Consider the following 17,374-nt stretch of genomic DNA (forward strand, 5'->3'; position numbering starts at 1 on the left):
TTCCTTTCTTGTGGTTGGAAAACCCTGTGGCTCGAAAATACCCTGGTAAAAAACCGTTTGCCTACTAGTGCTCTGGCTCCCACCACCCACCTGTCTCCAATATATACAATTACACCAGGTGCTCTAATCACCCAGTGCCCAAAACATGCCATCAAAATAAAAGCATAGAAACTACTTTAACTTATGACACTAAGAATACATATAAATAAATGATAATAATAATAAACACTATAAACAGCAAGAACATAAATGTTAAACTATTAAATAATATAAAGAGATATATAGCTCCAACAGATACCTATTGCAAGAAGTGTCATTTAATTTATAATGAGTATCAACATACCTCACAAAATCCTTACACCATATTGTCAGGGTTTTGTTGAGCCGACATAAAAACACACAGAACGCTGTATTTCAAATTATTGTGTGGTTTTATTACATTTTGTTCTGAGGATCGTGGCACAAAGCGACATGTCTGACTGGTAAACCATTTTAATCCTGCAAACATGTCACGCCTCTACCTCCATTCTGTCAGAAGATGGCAGTGTCCTCCCCTTTTATCACACAAAACCTATTTTCAGAGTCTTAATCAATGCATAGAAGTATTTCTGTGGTTTCATAGTACAGCACAATTTGATTTAAAGACAATAAATCCAGCAGTGTTGTTGCTCCTGCCGCTTTGAAGAAGGCACAGATTGTAAGAAACGTTGAGCGACAAGACGCAAACAACTACAGATGAGACATGAAGGACAAACTAACAGTTCTAATGTGACTGAGAGGAAATAATTTGGTTTCTCAACAGGAGTACACAGTGCCCCTAGCATCTGTCTATTGTAAGAAATCATTTGAAAAAAAGATAAAGAAACTGTTTAAAAAGTGGCATGGTTGTTCATAAACATCCCACCAATAAGCACCAATGTGATGATTTATGGAAATTAGCACTTCATTTTTACTAATAATTGTGAAATGAATTCATAAACACATGTGTAATCATTCATTTGTAGTGAGTAGATGATGCTAATCTAAGCCTCAGAGGCCTTTGTTGAAGTACACATGTTTAACAGCTTGTCCGTATTGAGACACAATGGAGTCTCTCAGCTCGGGCTCCAGCTTCGACACGGCCATAGAACTGAGAGAGACAGATAGACGGAGATTTTAGGAAAGCAGGGGCCAAAGGAGAAAGAAAAAGAAGAGAAACATGATGTTTGATTAAACAAGCTGATGCTGGTTCATGATTACAATGTGTTTAAAGGGCATACTTTATATTTGTCGTCTTGTTTTTATTTACTGCTGCTGTTACATAGATGGATGGATGGATAAGTATTACTTATCTGCAATTAGGTTTTCTACAACCCTTCATTATATTTCCTAATTTAGATTTGCCCACCAAATTCTTTCACCCCAATATCTCATTTTCCAAATATGCACTTCATGTGTCAGTACATATTTAGAAAAGGCGTCAGTGGTCAAGTTGCAATGTGGGTATTTTAGGACCAAGTTTTGACAAGGAAGGATTAGTGGAATATAAAAAAGGAATTTATCTCTGGTCCTGCTTCATCAATTTCTACATCTTTCAAAAACAGTTTATGTGAGTCTGAGAACATTTAAGGAGCTCAGTCCTCAATCAACACCGTCTTTAAGCTACAGTCACTCAGCAGGTGAGAGGAAATGTTTTTTTTTACCATCTTTGAGGGAACAGCGAGCAGGCGGCAGGCACCATGAAGACCAAACTGTAGATGAAAGAGTGAAAAAAATGTAGTATTTAGAACGACGGAAACAATAGATTATTATCCAAGTTGTGGAAATGCATCAAACTTCCGTGACGCTGAACCCCTCTCTACTTACAACGCCCCCACCAACATCACTTGAATTGGTCCGTGGAGATACGTGATTCTCTGTGAAAAGACAGACAGAGGTTTGATCAAACCTTCAATAATAATGTAGAGACTAGGCCACAAATATACTCTTTGCTACAGTAATTCTTAGATTATTTTTCGAATATGTGATGTCAATAATCACTATGTAAAGCAGCTCTTTGTCTTGGATTACTGTATATTAATGTACTGTTTTTATGCGTGTGATAGTTGGTTTTTTCACTAAAATAACAAATGACAGACCTACAAAAATGAGGACTGATGCCCACTTTAGCCGTATGAAGGTTAGGGTTAGGTCAATATAGTCAAAGTCAAATATATGTATTACTGTATATCCAAATAGATATAAATAAAAAGGTCTAACCTGCATGAACTTATATTTTTCCATCCTTTGCATGATGATGGGGAGGATGACTGAGAGCAAAGAAGAAGAAAGGGTTAACTTGAAGAACTAAATACAATATTTATAGCATTTTAAGAGGAGACGTCTTTGCGTACTCATTCCTGGTGCCGCCATGGTGATCCGGGAGAAGACCACCTGGGTGATGCCTTTTACTGCGGCTTTCTGCAGGGACATGAAACAAGATTCAAAAGGCACTTCACAAGGAGTTTATTTATAGAAAATAAAGATCAAAAAATCTTTCCGTTATCCTTCATTAAGTGTCTTAAAGTGCGTCCAGAGTGCTGACCTTAGAGTGACCCAGTTTGTTGCCATTTTCATCTGTGACAGCAATGCCATTCAGAATTTCCCTGAAAGCAAAGCAGAGACAAAATAGAGATGACGTAAAACTCAATCAGTCATCTACGCTAGTTGTAGACAATCTGCTAAGTGGCCAATATTTTGTCTTCACTTCAGGGTGAACCTTAAGTGTTTAAAACCAAGCTAAAAGACTCATTTTAAACAGGAAATACAACATTAAAGTAAAAGGAGCATTAGCAAAATCTTCACAAGGCCGATTATTGGAAGAGTGCTGCAGAAAGTACACACAACAACATTTCATAAAGACGCTTTCAGTCAGCGGGAAACGGTAAACCTCTGTGACATTTCAAGGTGATCTATTCAAGGTTAATGTATTGTTATTCTACACAGGGTCGCAAAACAAAATGCAAGTTGTAGTCTAGTAATGGAGAAGCCGACAACCAAAACAAATCTATATCGACATCTAACCTTGTTTTACTATTTCTACATTATTATTATTATTATTATAATTTGGCCTCCACAAACATGATTAGGGTCTTAATACATTGGAAAACAAAAACCTACTCTGCATGGAACAAGAACATCTTTAAGGTTCTAGCACAGAGAATGTGACAAAGCTTCTCACAGTTTCTGATCCAAGAAAAGTACACCAATAAAATGTGCCCAGAACAGTACAACAATACCTCTGCATGTATTTTTAAGGAGTTGAGGCAGTAACACAGCAGGACTTACTGTTGCCTCATCATAGGAACGTTAACACAGTTGGCTGAAGCCACCGCGACAAAAGGAACCCAGCGAGCCACGAGGGGAGGGGCTTTCTGCAAAGTGAAGAGGAAAAGGTGTTTTAAGTTCATTCAGCTTTTTACTTTACCTCACATAGCACTGAAACACAGTCGGAGAGGAAGGGAACAGAAAGTAAAGACTATCAATTATTAATAATAGCTTGGAGATTTATAGAGCGCCTTTCAAGAAACCCAAGGACGCTTGACAATAGGAAGAGGGGCTGTGGGGGGGGGGGACAATAAGGAAAACAGTCACACAACAGGGATGAGAAAATAAGAGAGAGAGAAAAAACAGAGTTTTCAGATATGTATTAACAGAAAAAAAAGCAAGCTTTTCCCAGAGTTTTCAAACTCATCTCATGCTTGCGTGTTTTGTTGCAATTCTTTGGCTGTGGTCTGGGCCCATGCGTTACTTATCAGGTGTCTCAGATTATTATTATTATTATTATTATTATTACTACTATTTTGTGTGCAGATGTAGAGAACAATTCTGTCTCTGCAGAAGCCAATGTCCATTCAACATTCAATTCATTTATTTGGGGGGGGGGAATTCAGCTGTGCCACGGCGATGACTCAACAATTTTGGAAATCACAAAGCAAAATGTGTCCCCATTAATGCACATGAAGAGGGTTCCCTTAGTGGGAACACCTTTATTTTGCCAATGAAGGACACCCCAAATATTATTAGCACATTGTTGCAGTGCATTTCCCAACAAAGACATTACAAATGTACATAAAGCGTCAATATTCTGAGTAAATTCTGTAATGCATTGTTTGCAAAGTGCATTTCTCCTTTTGAAGAATTTCGTGATAAACATAAAGTTAACCTTGATCAGGAACATAGTGTTGTAAGAATAAACGTTCTTTGTGTGATTGTACCTTTGTGTAGAGATTGAGTCCGACTGCTGTTGCTAACGCGGTACTGGTTGCTGTGAAGTAGGCTACTCCAATCTGCCTGAGAGAGACGATAAAAGTATTTTAAACACACGGAAAATGACATTGCTGGCTTCATCTGTCTTTTAAAAGTGATGTCAATGTAGTTTTATGGTAATAATTTACCATGAACCTTTTTTTTTGTTTGTTTTTAAATGGTAACAAAACTACATTGACATTCCATGGTGTGTTATTCCTAAGCTTTACAAATACAGCCAGATGACTTTTTAGTGCTGAACGATAATCATTTTAAATTAAGATTTTGTATTGAATGATTGTTTTATTTACGTAGTAAGATGCTGTGTAAAAAAGGGAGACGATGACCTGCTCGCTGCTCATCCCTTAATTATTTTCTTGGTCAACAATAGATGCATTTACTGTCTCATTGTGCTGCTGTTGCCTCTACGTGAATGTGACAGTATCAAATTCAGACAGGACATTAAACTTATTCCAACAAAGTAAGATTAGTGATGTGGATTTAAAATAAAAGTATCTTAGGAAATTATTCAGACTTGAGACTTACATGTTACATTGCCTTACAAATTGAGAAAACACAGGACAGCAGGGTTATGGTTTAAAACGTATAAAAGTTTACGATTCATTCTTACTTGGGAGTGATGGGGGAGGCAGCGTTACGGTTGGTGTAGTTGACCAGAGCGTTGAAGGACTGATTCACCCACTGCCAAAACACCACAGCAGGAACTGTCCTAGAAAACAGACGGTTATGAAACCTTAAAATCTTCCCTCTGTGAAAATATTGCAATGCAGTGAAATGCAGCTCGCCCTGTTACCTGTAGAACTGCAGCATGAGGCCGGTGATGGCCATGCCTCCAGGGACCTGGAAGGACATGCGGCCGATGAGGTTCATGCGGTCTCCGGTGTCGGGGTGGAAGGCCGAGTCGTACAGCTTCTTGGCGTAGTGGAGCTGCTCCTCTGTGGTGCCAGGGGGGACAGATCCCGCCCTACAGAGCAGCACATACACACATAATCAACCAAACAACACCTTTTCATACCATGAACTGCATGCAGAGAATATCATTTTTCATGTTGAAACTCTCAGATGACAGTTAACATGCAGGGAATGAGGAAATATATCAAAAGGGAAAATCCATCTAAAAGTTGGTGTTGACTTATTGTGTGTTATGTTACACCTGGTTTAAAATGATTTCATTTAATATAAAAATCTGTATAGGAGTTAAAGATGTTTTGGAACTAAAGGCCTACATAGTTTACCCAAGTAGCTTTGGATACTGTAAATCGGATATGCATACATTAAGACACAGATTTTAATGTTTCAAATGATTGCAAAGCCAGACACAAATGATAATTTAGGTTGTTTATTTGATCAAACTGCTGAATTACAATGCAATAAGTGGCTGTTGGTCATCATACTATGAACAATTACTCTCTGTGTGACATGACTTTTAAAAGATATGTGCAATAGTACTTTTAAAATATCTATCCCAATATTATAATTGTTTTACTTTTACCAAATGTATCTGACTTTATTGTTATTCTAATAGGTAGTGGTGTAAGTACTACTCCCTAAACACTTTATATGTATTACTCTATGTATTTATTGTAATGTTGTTGTTTTTCTTTTGCCATCTGGTGCACAAACATTTCCTTTGGAACAATAAGGTTTTATCTTATCTCCCAGATAACATTCGGTCTGAGTGTTTATCTTCTTACCTGCAGCTATCCACTAAAGCTTTGGCCTCATCCAGGCGTGAATCAGGTAAGGTCACAGTTCTCCAGTCTGTGATGTTGAAGAAGTGATTCAATCGACCCATAAACGTGGACTGGTCCCATCGCGGTGCGTCAATGTCGAATGAGCTCGAAGCCATTGTGGGGGTTAAAAAGCAGGCCTGACTTACTGCATGAAAAAGTTCAAATCTTTGAAAGGCCCTTGTTTACTCTGCAGGACGTTACTCAGCTGTCGAAACCTGCAGAAAAGAGGACAGTCATGATAAATAAAATATGCTGATCTATAGTACTGGCGCGTAACTATAGTAGAACATACATTGATACATAGGTAATGACTGAAATTACATGCATTTCTCTTGTCCGTTTAAAACGGGTTCATGTTTGTTTTCAAACCAGACAGACCTGGTTTGAGCTGATTCTTTGCTCAGTGGGTCAGTGAGGACAGGCTAGTTTACCTTTAAACTCACATTCCAACAAGGTTTACCAAGACTGCAGGTCAATAATCAATAAGTTGATCAAAAGAAGCCAAACATTTGCTGGTTACAGTCTTTCAAATGAGGGGACTTGCAGCTTTTCTTCATCTTATGATAGTCAATGAAGAATCAAAAAACGAAATCACTTTTAAAGAAAAGGGGACTCAAAACCCACTGTTTTCTTCTTCTTTTTTTACATTTGTAGACTTCACTATTCGTTGAGAAACAGAACAATTGATCGAACTGTAAGGATATGTATTACATGCAGGCCTAAGGTACCCATGTTGGCCTTAAACCTCATCAACCTTGTGAAAATGGTGTTTGAGATACTGTATGTATCATACTGAAGTGTATTTTTCTTGCTCTACCCTCTTAAGATGTTGGATTGCCAGCAGGTGCCCTTGGGTTTAAACTCAACCCCAAACAAACACCAACTCTTGTTTCTCCCTAAAAAAATCTCCAGGGCCAAACTTCCACTAGAAATGATTGACCACCTCCTGGTAAATGTTTCCACAGGTTCTCGTATTTGGTTTTTGCAGTGGCAGCATTACACTTTTAATACACAACCAGAGGAACCAGAACCTGCTGACTTCAGCTCGAACGATCCCACTGTGCATCTTCACCATTAGATACGCAATTATTAAACATAGGTATTCAGTGAAATCTCACAATGGAAACCAGCCTTGTGTGGTTTATCAGTGTTCTTTGGAGGCTCAGTCTGGCTCAAACTGGATTGTTTCGGCAGCCGTTTGTTGTATGTAGGATAAAGGCATGCAGAACCTTGCAGGCAACAATGAACATGAGACACATGTCAACGTGTCCATACATACCACCAGGAACATAAAGAACATATGAGGCCTACAACTACATGTTATTTTTATCCGTTCATTAAATGTGAAATGTCCCAGAGCCGAAAACCAGCCTAAGGTATATGTCTTTTGGAAGTTGCATTGCGCAGTTTTGTATTCATTTGTGACATGTTCTGAAGCAAACTACTCATTTAGCAAAACACAGGAAAAACACAGGAAGATGAATCGATCATGAGAATTAGGTAAAGTTGCAGAACTGCATGTAGGGGAAGGTATGGTTAAGAAATAAACAGGGCTCGGTGCATGCGGCATGTCATGACGTTAAGTTGACCTGAATCTTGAGAAACTTGATCTACAGGCCGTAGCATAGCAAGGAGCACCTGAACGCATCTGGATAACTAACACAATTTACACATCGATGACAGCTGTTTCAGGCTTGTGTGTGCATAACGTATGTGTAATTAATCACTGAGTTCCACTCAAATAAGACATAAGCTCGACGTATACAGAGTGTTTAGTGTAGTAGTGTGTCTACACTATCAAAGCAGTTAAAACGAAAGAGTAAAAACATGTCAGTCCAAGCTCAAAGTGATGCAACTCGTAACTCGAGATACCAGCTGACTTCTGCAGCTAGGCAGATAAAGATAAACTAACAAGACACGTGCATCGACACACAGGCTGTATTCTTGCGAGACAAGAACATGGAAAACCTACCTTTGGGAGATTTCTCCTCACCCTCTACAGCCCTACAGAGCAACCTGTCAGGTAATCAAATGTGCTCCTGTGGCATAGTAAAGACACGTGGCATGCCTTCGTCCAATCACGGGCTGGGGCAGCTCCCGAGTTTACGGCCAACCAAACTGTTATGCTAATTAGCTAGGTAGCTTATTAGCTCTTTGGCAGTATAGTTACTTAATCGTCTCAGATCGAAATAAGACACATTTTACACAGCAACTTATTTGAACGTCTGTTGAAAAGGCCGTCCACATAATTAAACATGTGCATTTATTATTACTGCCTGTACATTTGAAACATTCAGCTGTTAGCAGGCAGCTAACCAAAACTCCGCATCCATGTTTGGGGGTTGTGACCGAGTTCTGCGTGACTTTGCGTCTGACGTCATTCCCCCTAGTAACCCTCGGCGGCGTCTCCAAGAGAGAAGGCAACAAGATGGTGAGTTCAATTTATCGTTGTAATTAGCTATTAACTCTATACATCAAGCAAAACTATTTAACATATTTCAATTTAGTACCACTTAATGTAATACATTGGAGATGTAAGTGCTGCTGCTGTCAGCAATCTGCCGAGAAAAACATTGAACTGCAAAGCTGCCTTGTTGCTTCGTTCAGTCATCAGGGGAGATTAGCTTAGCACGTTAGCTACGCTTAGCTCATGTTTGCGTGCCGTTAACCAGCCTTTCACTATAACAACAAGCACGCAAAGCCCAAAAAAACGATCAAGTCGATGTGTATAGCTACTCTCACCAAGGACCAGTAGTTGTCGTTATGTGTGGGTACCGTTAGATGTTTACTCATCTTCTAAAGCCACAGTGGGGATATAAATGCACTTGCACGGCCTGTAAATGGGGAATCCGGCGGATGGAGGGAAGAGATGCGGATCTTCGAGGTTTAAAAAATTAAAACTACGCATTAACTTAAAAATACCTCCAGAAGGAAAACAGTGTCACTTCATTTTACAATATACACATTCAAGAGAAGAACGCATTAGACAAAAGTTCAACATTGATCGCAATAGATATGAGTTTTTATAGCAATATTTTCTGTTGTGACATGTTTGGTTTGTTAGAATCAAAAACATGATATTTTGCATATTTCACCAAAAATGATATTACACATTGATTAATATTTGAAGATGACAAAACTGAATTCTACAGAACACTGCATTTACAAATGTTTTTAAAACATGCATGTAAAAAAGTGCCATAAGTGTTAATGTTTTCAGAAAAGAGTCAAAAGAAAAGTGTTATTAGAATAGACCCTATTTCTTTTAATTTTCCATATATTTGTTTGTCCCTATGGGTAAACATTTCTGTTCAAATTGTATGATCCATTTTCTAAATCGCAGGGATTGCTGTCTATCCTGCGTAAGCTAAAGAGCACACCAGACCAGGAGGTGAGGATACTTCTTCTGGGTCTGGACAACGGCGGGAAGACCACCCTGCTCAAACAGCTGGCATCTGAGGACATCAGCCACATCACCCCCACACAGGTTTAGACATAAAAGACATAGATTCGGAGGGATGCATGCACCACGTGTTATTGGAGCAAACAGACCTAAAACAACATGGATGGATTATGTTTTATATCTGTCTAACCTTAAGCTTTATGTTTCGTCTTGTCTCCAGGGGTTTAACATTAAAAGCGTCCAGTCTCAGGGTTTTAAACTGAATGTTTGGGACATTGGGGGCCAGAGGAAGATCAGGCCGTATTGGAGAAACTACTTTGAAAATACCGATGTGCTGGTGAGTGAAGCATGATGCGCCAAACACATTAAATTAGCTTTGTTTACATCGTGATTTTGATCCGTTCGTCCGTGTCACAGTTTATCGCACTGAGGACCTGCTGTATGTGCTAACAAGGAACACTTCCATTTTGTTTCAGATTTATGTAATTGACAGCGCTGACAGAAAGAGATTTGAGGAGACAGGTCAGGTGTGTGTTCTGGAAGATTGCATATTTGTTACCAAAGTCTCAAAACGGCAACTCATTGTTTAATTATCCTGAACCCCTGGATTCCCTTTTTTCTGGGACATAATATGTGTTTGTGTTTATGTGTACCTGACAGATGTTTTTGTGTGTTGCAGGAGCTGGCTGAGTTGTTGGATGAAGAGAAGTTGAGTGGCGTTCCAGTGCTGATCTTTGCAAACAAGCAGGACCTGCTGACAGCCGCCCCGGCCTCGGAGATCGCTGAGGGACTGAATCTGCACACCATCCGGGATCGCATGTGGCAGATCCAGTCCTGCTCGGCCCTCACTGGGGAGGGCATTCAGGTGAGGAGACAAGCTGCATATTCCTGTGCCGAATATTTAAAGCTTTAAAACAAAAAAAAGGTTGATAGTTTTATTATCTGTTCTTTGTGTTTAAAGCTACTGTTTCTGCACAGTTTCAGATAGAGATAAGGCTTCACCAATACTATTACAACATTTGCGGAATTAGATTCAAGATGACCTCCAGAGCGTTGTAAATTCAAAGGTCAAGGAAGCACACACTGACAAGCTACAGTCATAAAAAAAGTTGTATTCATTTAATCCTATTAATTATTTTATTGAAATCGGGGATTTTGTACAAAGACGTTTTAAAATCTTTTTATGGTGATTATGTCGTAAAAAGAGATGACAGTCAGACATTTAAAGTGTCATTCCCTAATCATCAATAGAAAGCTTATTTTCTTATTCCTCTTCTCTCTTTTTTATTTATTTATGATTTGTTAGTATTACTGATTTTGTAAACTTGTGGGATCCACCGTGGAAGTATGAAGTAAAAACGAAACAGCTCTAGAGCTAAGTGTTACTTGTTTGCATTATTTTTTTTATGTGCCTTTTTTTTAAAAATTGTTTCTTAAATTCACTTTCAGGAGGGCATGAATTGGGTGTGCAAGAGCGTCAACTCCAAGAAAAAATAGCTTTGCTTCTAGTCTACAGCAGCTACACATACACTGACACACACTGCACCCTCCTGAGCCTTAGTACGATGGATATACCTGTGAATGTAAACACACTATTAATCCAACATGGACCTGGAGATTTAAATCCCCCTGCATTCCCAAATTGCTGATGTTTACTTATCTCAGAACATCTTCCTACGCTACAGAGAGGGGGGCATTTTGACTTTAAAGGGAACACATGCCAGGAAATTGACCTCCTCCACCCAGACTACCTGCGTCACCATCCGCCGCCTGTCCCAACCTCAAACATTCCCATTAAACTGCCGTCTTTCATTGGAATTCCAGCCTGTCCTTTAAACTCTTTCACACACTGTCCTGGAAACCAGTCTCCTCCTCCTCCTCCTCCTCCTCCTCCTCTCTCCATCTCCATCTTGTTCTTACATGTTGAAATCTTTTTTTCTTTTTTATCATTCCAAGATGGCTGTACGTTTTTTTCCTGCTATGGGTCTGTTTGAAGTGAGGTATATTTTTGTAATTGTTTTATTTATGGTGAAGTAGAGTGCTTGCAAACAACAACTCTGTGTGTGGTTTTAAAGAATGTCGGAGAAACGATTCCAGCTCTCCCCTATAAAGAATTATATTCTACATGTTAATATGTAAAAAATATAATAAAAGTTGAGTTTAGAGGAACAACTCTTTTAGATCAAGTGTAAATATCTTGGCCCTGTGGTCACATGTTACGTTATACACATGTTATAGAGTATATGTTGTAGTCTATAATATTTGCATATCTAATATGTGCAGATTTTTAACAGAGGTACTATAAGTACTACGTCCCAATTCATTTCTTTGTGCTTATAGGGTTTGTGAGGGAATTCACTCTTTTTGGCATTTCCTTTTGATATTCTTGAATGTAACCTGTCCAGAATTGAAGGTACTGTATGTGAATAAAAAGGATAAGAAATATTGAGTCGTTGAGTTTTCATTTATTGAATGACTTGTCGCACCGACATACTTTAGTGACTCAGAGGCTGGAGAGGTCACACAGCAGCAGCAGGTGGAGTCAGCTGTTCATGACAGCATGGAGCCTCTGTGGGAGACAGCAGGCGAGCACACACGGTATTCAGGGCATTGGATTACAGAGAGCATTGAATCCATTATTTAAATCATGTCAACGATATAGCATTGTATTCTAAATGATGATCAATATTAATTGTGTATATATTGATCAAGTATTACCTGAAAGGAAAGACAGAATTCATCGTTAAACGTTATATTAAAAATAAAAGGCCAAAGACATTGTCAAAGCAGGGAAAATTGAAAGGATGGGTAACATTTTCCCACATGAACAACTTAAAGACATATATAGCTTGGGGGGAAAACCCCAACCAGGATTATTACAGAATCTAATAAAGCTTTCAGAATAGGTCAAGAGCTGATAAACATAATAAACCATACTTCTGCCTCACAAAAGGTAAAAAGCTAATTTAAAGCCATTTTTAACACATAATATAATTACAATACATTATAATATAAATTACATGTATATTCACCTATAGTTGCGTATACATATTATTCTAAGAAGTAACATGATTTCATGGGGGGTAAAAACAACAATTTGCCACCCCAATTCTACTTTAGTTCATTCCTTTTTCTCTATAAGTCGACCTCTCACCGAAAATGTAACTGTTCTTGAGGTCATTACTTTCTAACTCAATATACTGTGCAGTTTACCTTTTTTTTCTCCAGATAAAACCACCTGATAACGGGGAAATAAATACAGTGCAATAAAAAAGTACATGGTGTAGAAGTATAGTAGAAAATGGAAATGTAAAGTGTGGCTACTTAAGATACCGCAGGTCCTTCCTGCAGCGGTTAGACTATATAACCACCACGGCCCCTAGTATACCCCCCCACACACAACAACACAGACTAAAATACCTCTTGTTGTTAAATACCAACTATGTCAAATATATATATATATGCCGTTAAAAACTGCAATATATTTCTGGCCGCTAAATCCTCAGAACTGTTACAGGGTGTGTATTTTTGTAAAATGTGTAACTTTTTTATTATAATTTCTTTTTTTTACCTTTATTACTTTTGTATGCATGCTTGGGTAACATTAAGCTGTCTGTGGCTCTTTTCTGCTGTAGCTATGTCAATTTCCCCTCTGTGGGACTAATAAAGGTATTCTGATTCTGAAGTAAATTCACTTTCTTACATTCTACCACTCACAGTATTAAAAGATAGCGTGTTCCTTGTGTGAGTCAGGGATTGTTCCTACACCCTTCGGTAAATGGAAACATGCTGCAGTATACTAAATATAATGTAAAATGTGGTTTGTTCTAACAGACAGGAGTGTCAGGCGGGTGGTGCTGTTTTCACCTGGATGTGTAAGTGCCTCATGGCCTGGGGCTGAGCACCAGAAGCTTGATTTGTTTGTAGCCTTTATTTAACCAGGTGAAAGCCCCTTTAGATCAAAAGATCTATTTTTCAAGGTGACCTGCAGCACATTGGTTACACACGTAACATAAAAACAACAGAACAACAATAAGGACGACATACAACATAAATTACAGGGTACAGTTAACAAAACTCTATTTACAGTGACAGGTACCATGAGTATCAAACAGCATGTCACCCAGCCAAGTTTTAAAATGATGCTCAGTTTTAAACATTTTTGCAGACTGTTCCAAGTTAGTGGAGCTGCACAACTAAAAGCTTTCTTCCCTAAGACATTCCTAGTACTTGGCACATTTAATAAAACCACATCATGAGATCTCAGGCAATAAGTATTTTCAATTCGTCGAGAGAGCAGATATAAGAAGGTTTATTTGGTGCAACATTGTCTCAGAGACCCAGAGACCTGCAAACAGTCTCTTCTTTTTCGTCTTCACAAAGGTCCTCATTGTCCAGTCTTCCTCTCACAAAGACAGAATGTAGCTGACGGGATTGTTCATAATTTCTGCCTCTTTATGTTACATTGAATTCACACAAAGCATTGTGGGAAAGTATGAACGCTGGAAGATACATTAAGATACCGAAAGGCATTTAAATGAATGGTTTGACATTCTGGAAAACTGTTTTGGTGGATGTCTTATGATTGTGCTTGTATTTCTACTGTGAATACACTGATTAAAAAGGGTTATCTCATATTAGCTCAATTGACGTTCACACTACTTATTCCCAGCATGTCCTCAATGAAATCACAAGATCAACTTTGTTTTTTCAAGAGAGAGCTAGCATTGGTTTAAATTGATCGCCCAACAACAACAACAACAACAACAACAACAAAGCTGTAAACATAGTGGGTAAAAACGTACAGATGGGGAGATGAGTTGTTTAGGATTCACAAGTTTTGACTGGAACTTGAAGGCAAAGATATAAGACTTCCTTGTGACTTGCAAAACTATGGCTTGGTCCCACCTCTATAAACAAGCTCATTTCTCAAAATGTCAAACACTTTTTTATAATAGATTGAAGCTTTGAAGGTTGTGTTTACTAAAAACAAAGAGTCACTTTGACTTTTTAATCGTTTTTTTTATGTTTAAAACCTCTATATGAGAGAAGGAAAACTCCTGTGGTTGTTTTACCAGTGCATAAACCTTCTCACAGTATGTGTTTGTGGGTAATTTGAAGGAGCCAGACAGTGTGTTTGTGTGTGTTTGGGTCAAAGATACATATCGAAGACGTGGGTGACTGGATTACTGGCTTTCTCCTCATGGATCAGACAGCTGTGCAGCAGCTGTGTGTGCAATTGTGAGAAAATGTGTGTGTCGAGAGACTGAGAGGGGGAGTGTTTGATAGTGAATGTGTGTTTAAAAGAAAGAAAAGCAGCTCTGTCATTTATGCTGCACCTCCGACCCCACAGTTCTTGGCTGCCTGTGTCTCTGCTGAGGTTTGCTGACGTGAGAATAAAAAAATAGAAAGAAGGGCAGCTCATTGAGACGGAAAAGGAGGTGGGAGGACGACTATGGTGGTGCAAGAAGAAGCTTTGTTTTGTACATTAACCACTCAAAGCGTTCAGAAACTGAAAATGACATTTTTGAATTAATTTTCAACTCTTGGAAGTTCATTTTTGACCTTGGAAACAGCATAATAAGTCCATTTAGCAACTGTTTAAAGAGCATCAGTTAAATCAAATGATTGAATTAGAACAAAAGAGTATATTTCTATTTCATAAGCACATCATGTCTTTGCATCCATGTTAGTTCCAAGTTAAAGATTTAAAGGAAATTGATATCTTTGGAAACCGTAACTAACAAAACATGTGTGTCCTAGCAAGGCTAATACAGACTGTTAGCCTAGCTTAGCACAAATACTGATAACAGCTAGCCGGGCACTGAATTTCAATAGCTTTGTGTCTCTTATTTTCTTTAGTACCTACTACCTACACTTACTAATTCAGTAAAAACAGTACAAAGTGCAGCAGTAGTGTGTGTTTAACTCAGTGCTTCTCAAACTTTTTCTGTCAGGCCCCCCCCTTTGGAGAAAAAGTTAACATTTAGGCTATTCAAATACATCAATATGAACGTGAGCATTCCTTTCAAAAAAAGCACTTTGCTAGAACAGTGATAATAAAACAATGCTCCATAAGTCTGTGTGCTCCAAAAAATAAATACAATTGTGCAATCCCTTTTCTAGAACAATAAGTTATTGCCACTTTGCAAAGAAAATGCTGATATTTGGCAAAAAAGTGTGTCTTATCACAGCATTAGTGGCTGCAATGAGCCTGTTTTGCACTGCACGTTTCTTCAAAACGGGGTTGCAGGCTCAGTGGCGGCGCCAGAGATTTCTTTTGGGGGTGCTGTGGGGTAGCTTGACGTTTCATAGAGGGTGCTCAAACATTTAGGGTTTCCCATTAATGTACAGGGCGCTACAGTGGAATTTTCTACTGCAACAATCCCCACGCAAATACACAGTGTACCGGCGACTGTTACAATGAAGGCTCGATAATCAGCTCACGGCATATAGGTGTAAGCAGGGGTAAAGTGCTATTTGTATAGGTGGTGTGTGGACCACACATAGGGGGGTCTGGGGGCATGCTCTCCAGGGAGATTTAAAAAAAAAAGTTAAAAGCATCAATCTGGTGTTTGAGATCAAAATGAAGAGATCTATGGATACCTCTCTCAACACCCATATGAAACAGACCTGTAAACAGATTTTCTTTTTCTTTATGGATATTTTACAAATCACCCTTTTAAACTTTATTCTTTTTTTACTGAAAAAGAAAATCTGTTTACAGGTCTGTTTCATATGGGTGTTGAGAGAGGNGGGTCCCCCGGGATAACAAATCCCTGAAGGCCTCCTTCTTCAGTCGGACGGCTTCCCTGACCACCGGTGTCCACCAGGAGGTTCGAGGGTTAACGCCCCTAGAGGCACCTAGGAACTTGAGACCACAGCTCCCCGCCGCGGCTTCGGCAATAGAGGCTTTGAACACCGACCACTCTGGTTCAATGTCCCCAACCTCCACAGGAATGCCCGAAAAGCTCCGCCGGAGGTGTGAGTTGAAGGCCTCCTGAACTTGGGCCTCCTCGAACTACACGTTTGGGCTTACCAGGTCTATCCAGAGGCTTCCTCCGCCACTCGACCCAACTCATCACCAGATGGTGATCAGTTGACAACTCCGCCCCTCTCTTTACCCGAGTGTCCAAAACATACGGCCTCAGGTCCGATGATGATATGATAACGAATCGATCATGGACCTTCTGCCTAGGGTGCTCTGGTACCACGTACACTTATGAGCATCCTTATGTTCGAACATGGTGTTTGTTATGGCCAATCCATGACTAGCACAGAAGTCCAGTAACAAACCACCACTCCGGTTCAGATCAGGGGGGCCGTTCCTCCCAATCACTCCCCTCCAAGTGTCTCCATCATTGCCCACATGTGCGTTGAAATCTCCCAGCAAGATTAAAGAGTCCCCTTCAGGAGCCCCATACAGGACTCTTTCCAGGGTCTCCAAGAAGGCCGTATACTCTGAACTGTTGTTGGGTGCATAAGCACACACAACAGTCAGAGTTTTCCCCCCCATAACCCGCAGGCGTAGGGAGGCGACCCTCTCGTCCACTGGGGTAAACTCCAACAACGAAGCACCCAACCGGGGACTTGTGAGTATCCCCACACCCGCCCGGCGCCTCACACCTTGAGTAACTCCGGAGAAGAATAGAGTCCAACCCCTATCCAGAAGAAGTTTCCAAGCCGAGGTTCCAGAGCCGACGCTGTGCGTAGAGGTGAGCCCAACCAGATCCAACTGGTAACGCTCCACCTCCCGCACAAGCTCCGACTCCTTACCCCCCAGAGAGGTGACGTTCCACGTCCCCAAAGCCAGCTTCTGTCGCCCGGGTCTGTTCCGTCGAGACCCTCTGCCTTCACTGCCACCCTTCTGGCAGCGCACCCGACCCCATCGCTGTTTCCCGTAGGTGGTGGGCCCGCGGGACGGAGAAGCGGAGGTGTTGCCCACGTTGCC

General features: G+C 39.9%; 2 protein-coding genes across 2 annotated transcripts; one reads left to right on the plus strand and one right to left on the minus strand.

Moving 5' to 3' along the window:
• Positions 1 to 412: 412 nt before the first annotated feature.
• Positions 413 to 8,101, minus strand: sfxn2 (sideroflexin 2). The gene is made up of 12 exons (XM_010790119.1): positions 7,993 to 8,101; positions 5,982 to 6,235; positions 5,081 to 5,251; positions 4,898 to 4,996; positions 4,236 to 4,311; positions 3,307 to 3,392; positions 2,564 to 2,624; positions 2,373 to 2,439; positions 2,239 to 2,288; positions 1,846 to 1,895; positions 1,683 to 1,730; positions 413 to 1,129 (listed from the first exon to the last, which is right to left on the minus strand). Exons 2-12 carry the CDS (start codon positions 6,134 to 6,136, stop codon positions 1,030 to 1,032), a joined length of 963 nt encoding a protein of 320 aa, XP_010788421.1. The 5' UTR covers positions 6,137 to 6,235; positions 7,993 to 8,101; the 3' UTR covers positions 413 to 1,029.
• On the plus strand, positions 7,969 to 11,868 carry arl3b (ADP ribosylation factor like GTPase 3b). The gene is made up of 7 exons (XM_010790118.1): positions 7,969 to 8,043; positions 8,411 to 8,451; positions 9,364 to 9,507; positions 9,644 to 9,760; positions 9,900 to 9,950; positions 10,103 to 10,288; positions 10,873 to 11,868. The coding sequence occupies exons 1-7, from the start codon at positions 7,980 to 7,982 to the stop codon at positions 10,918 to 10,920; spliced, it is 651 nt and encodes a 216-aa protein (XP_010788420.1). The 5' UTR covers positions 7,969 to 7,979; the 3' UTR covers positions 10,921 to 11,868.
• The last annotated feature ends 5,506 nt before the right edge of the window (positions 11,869 to 17,374 follow it).

This window comes from Notothenia coriiceps, unplaced genomic scaffold (assembly GCF_000735185.1).
Source record: "Notothenia coriiceps isolate Sejong01 unplaced genomic scaffold, NC01 NC01_scaffold00033743, whole genome shotgun sequence".
NCBI classification, from domain to species: Eukaryota; Metazoa; Chordata; class Actinopteri; order Perciformes; family Nototheniidae; genus Notothenia; species Notothenia coriiceps.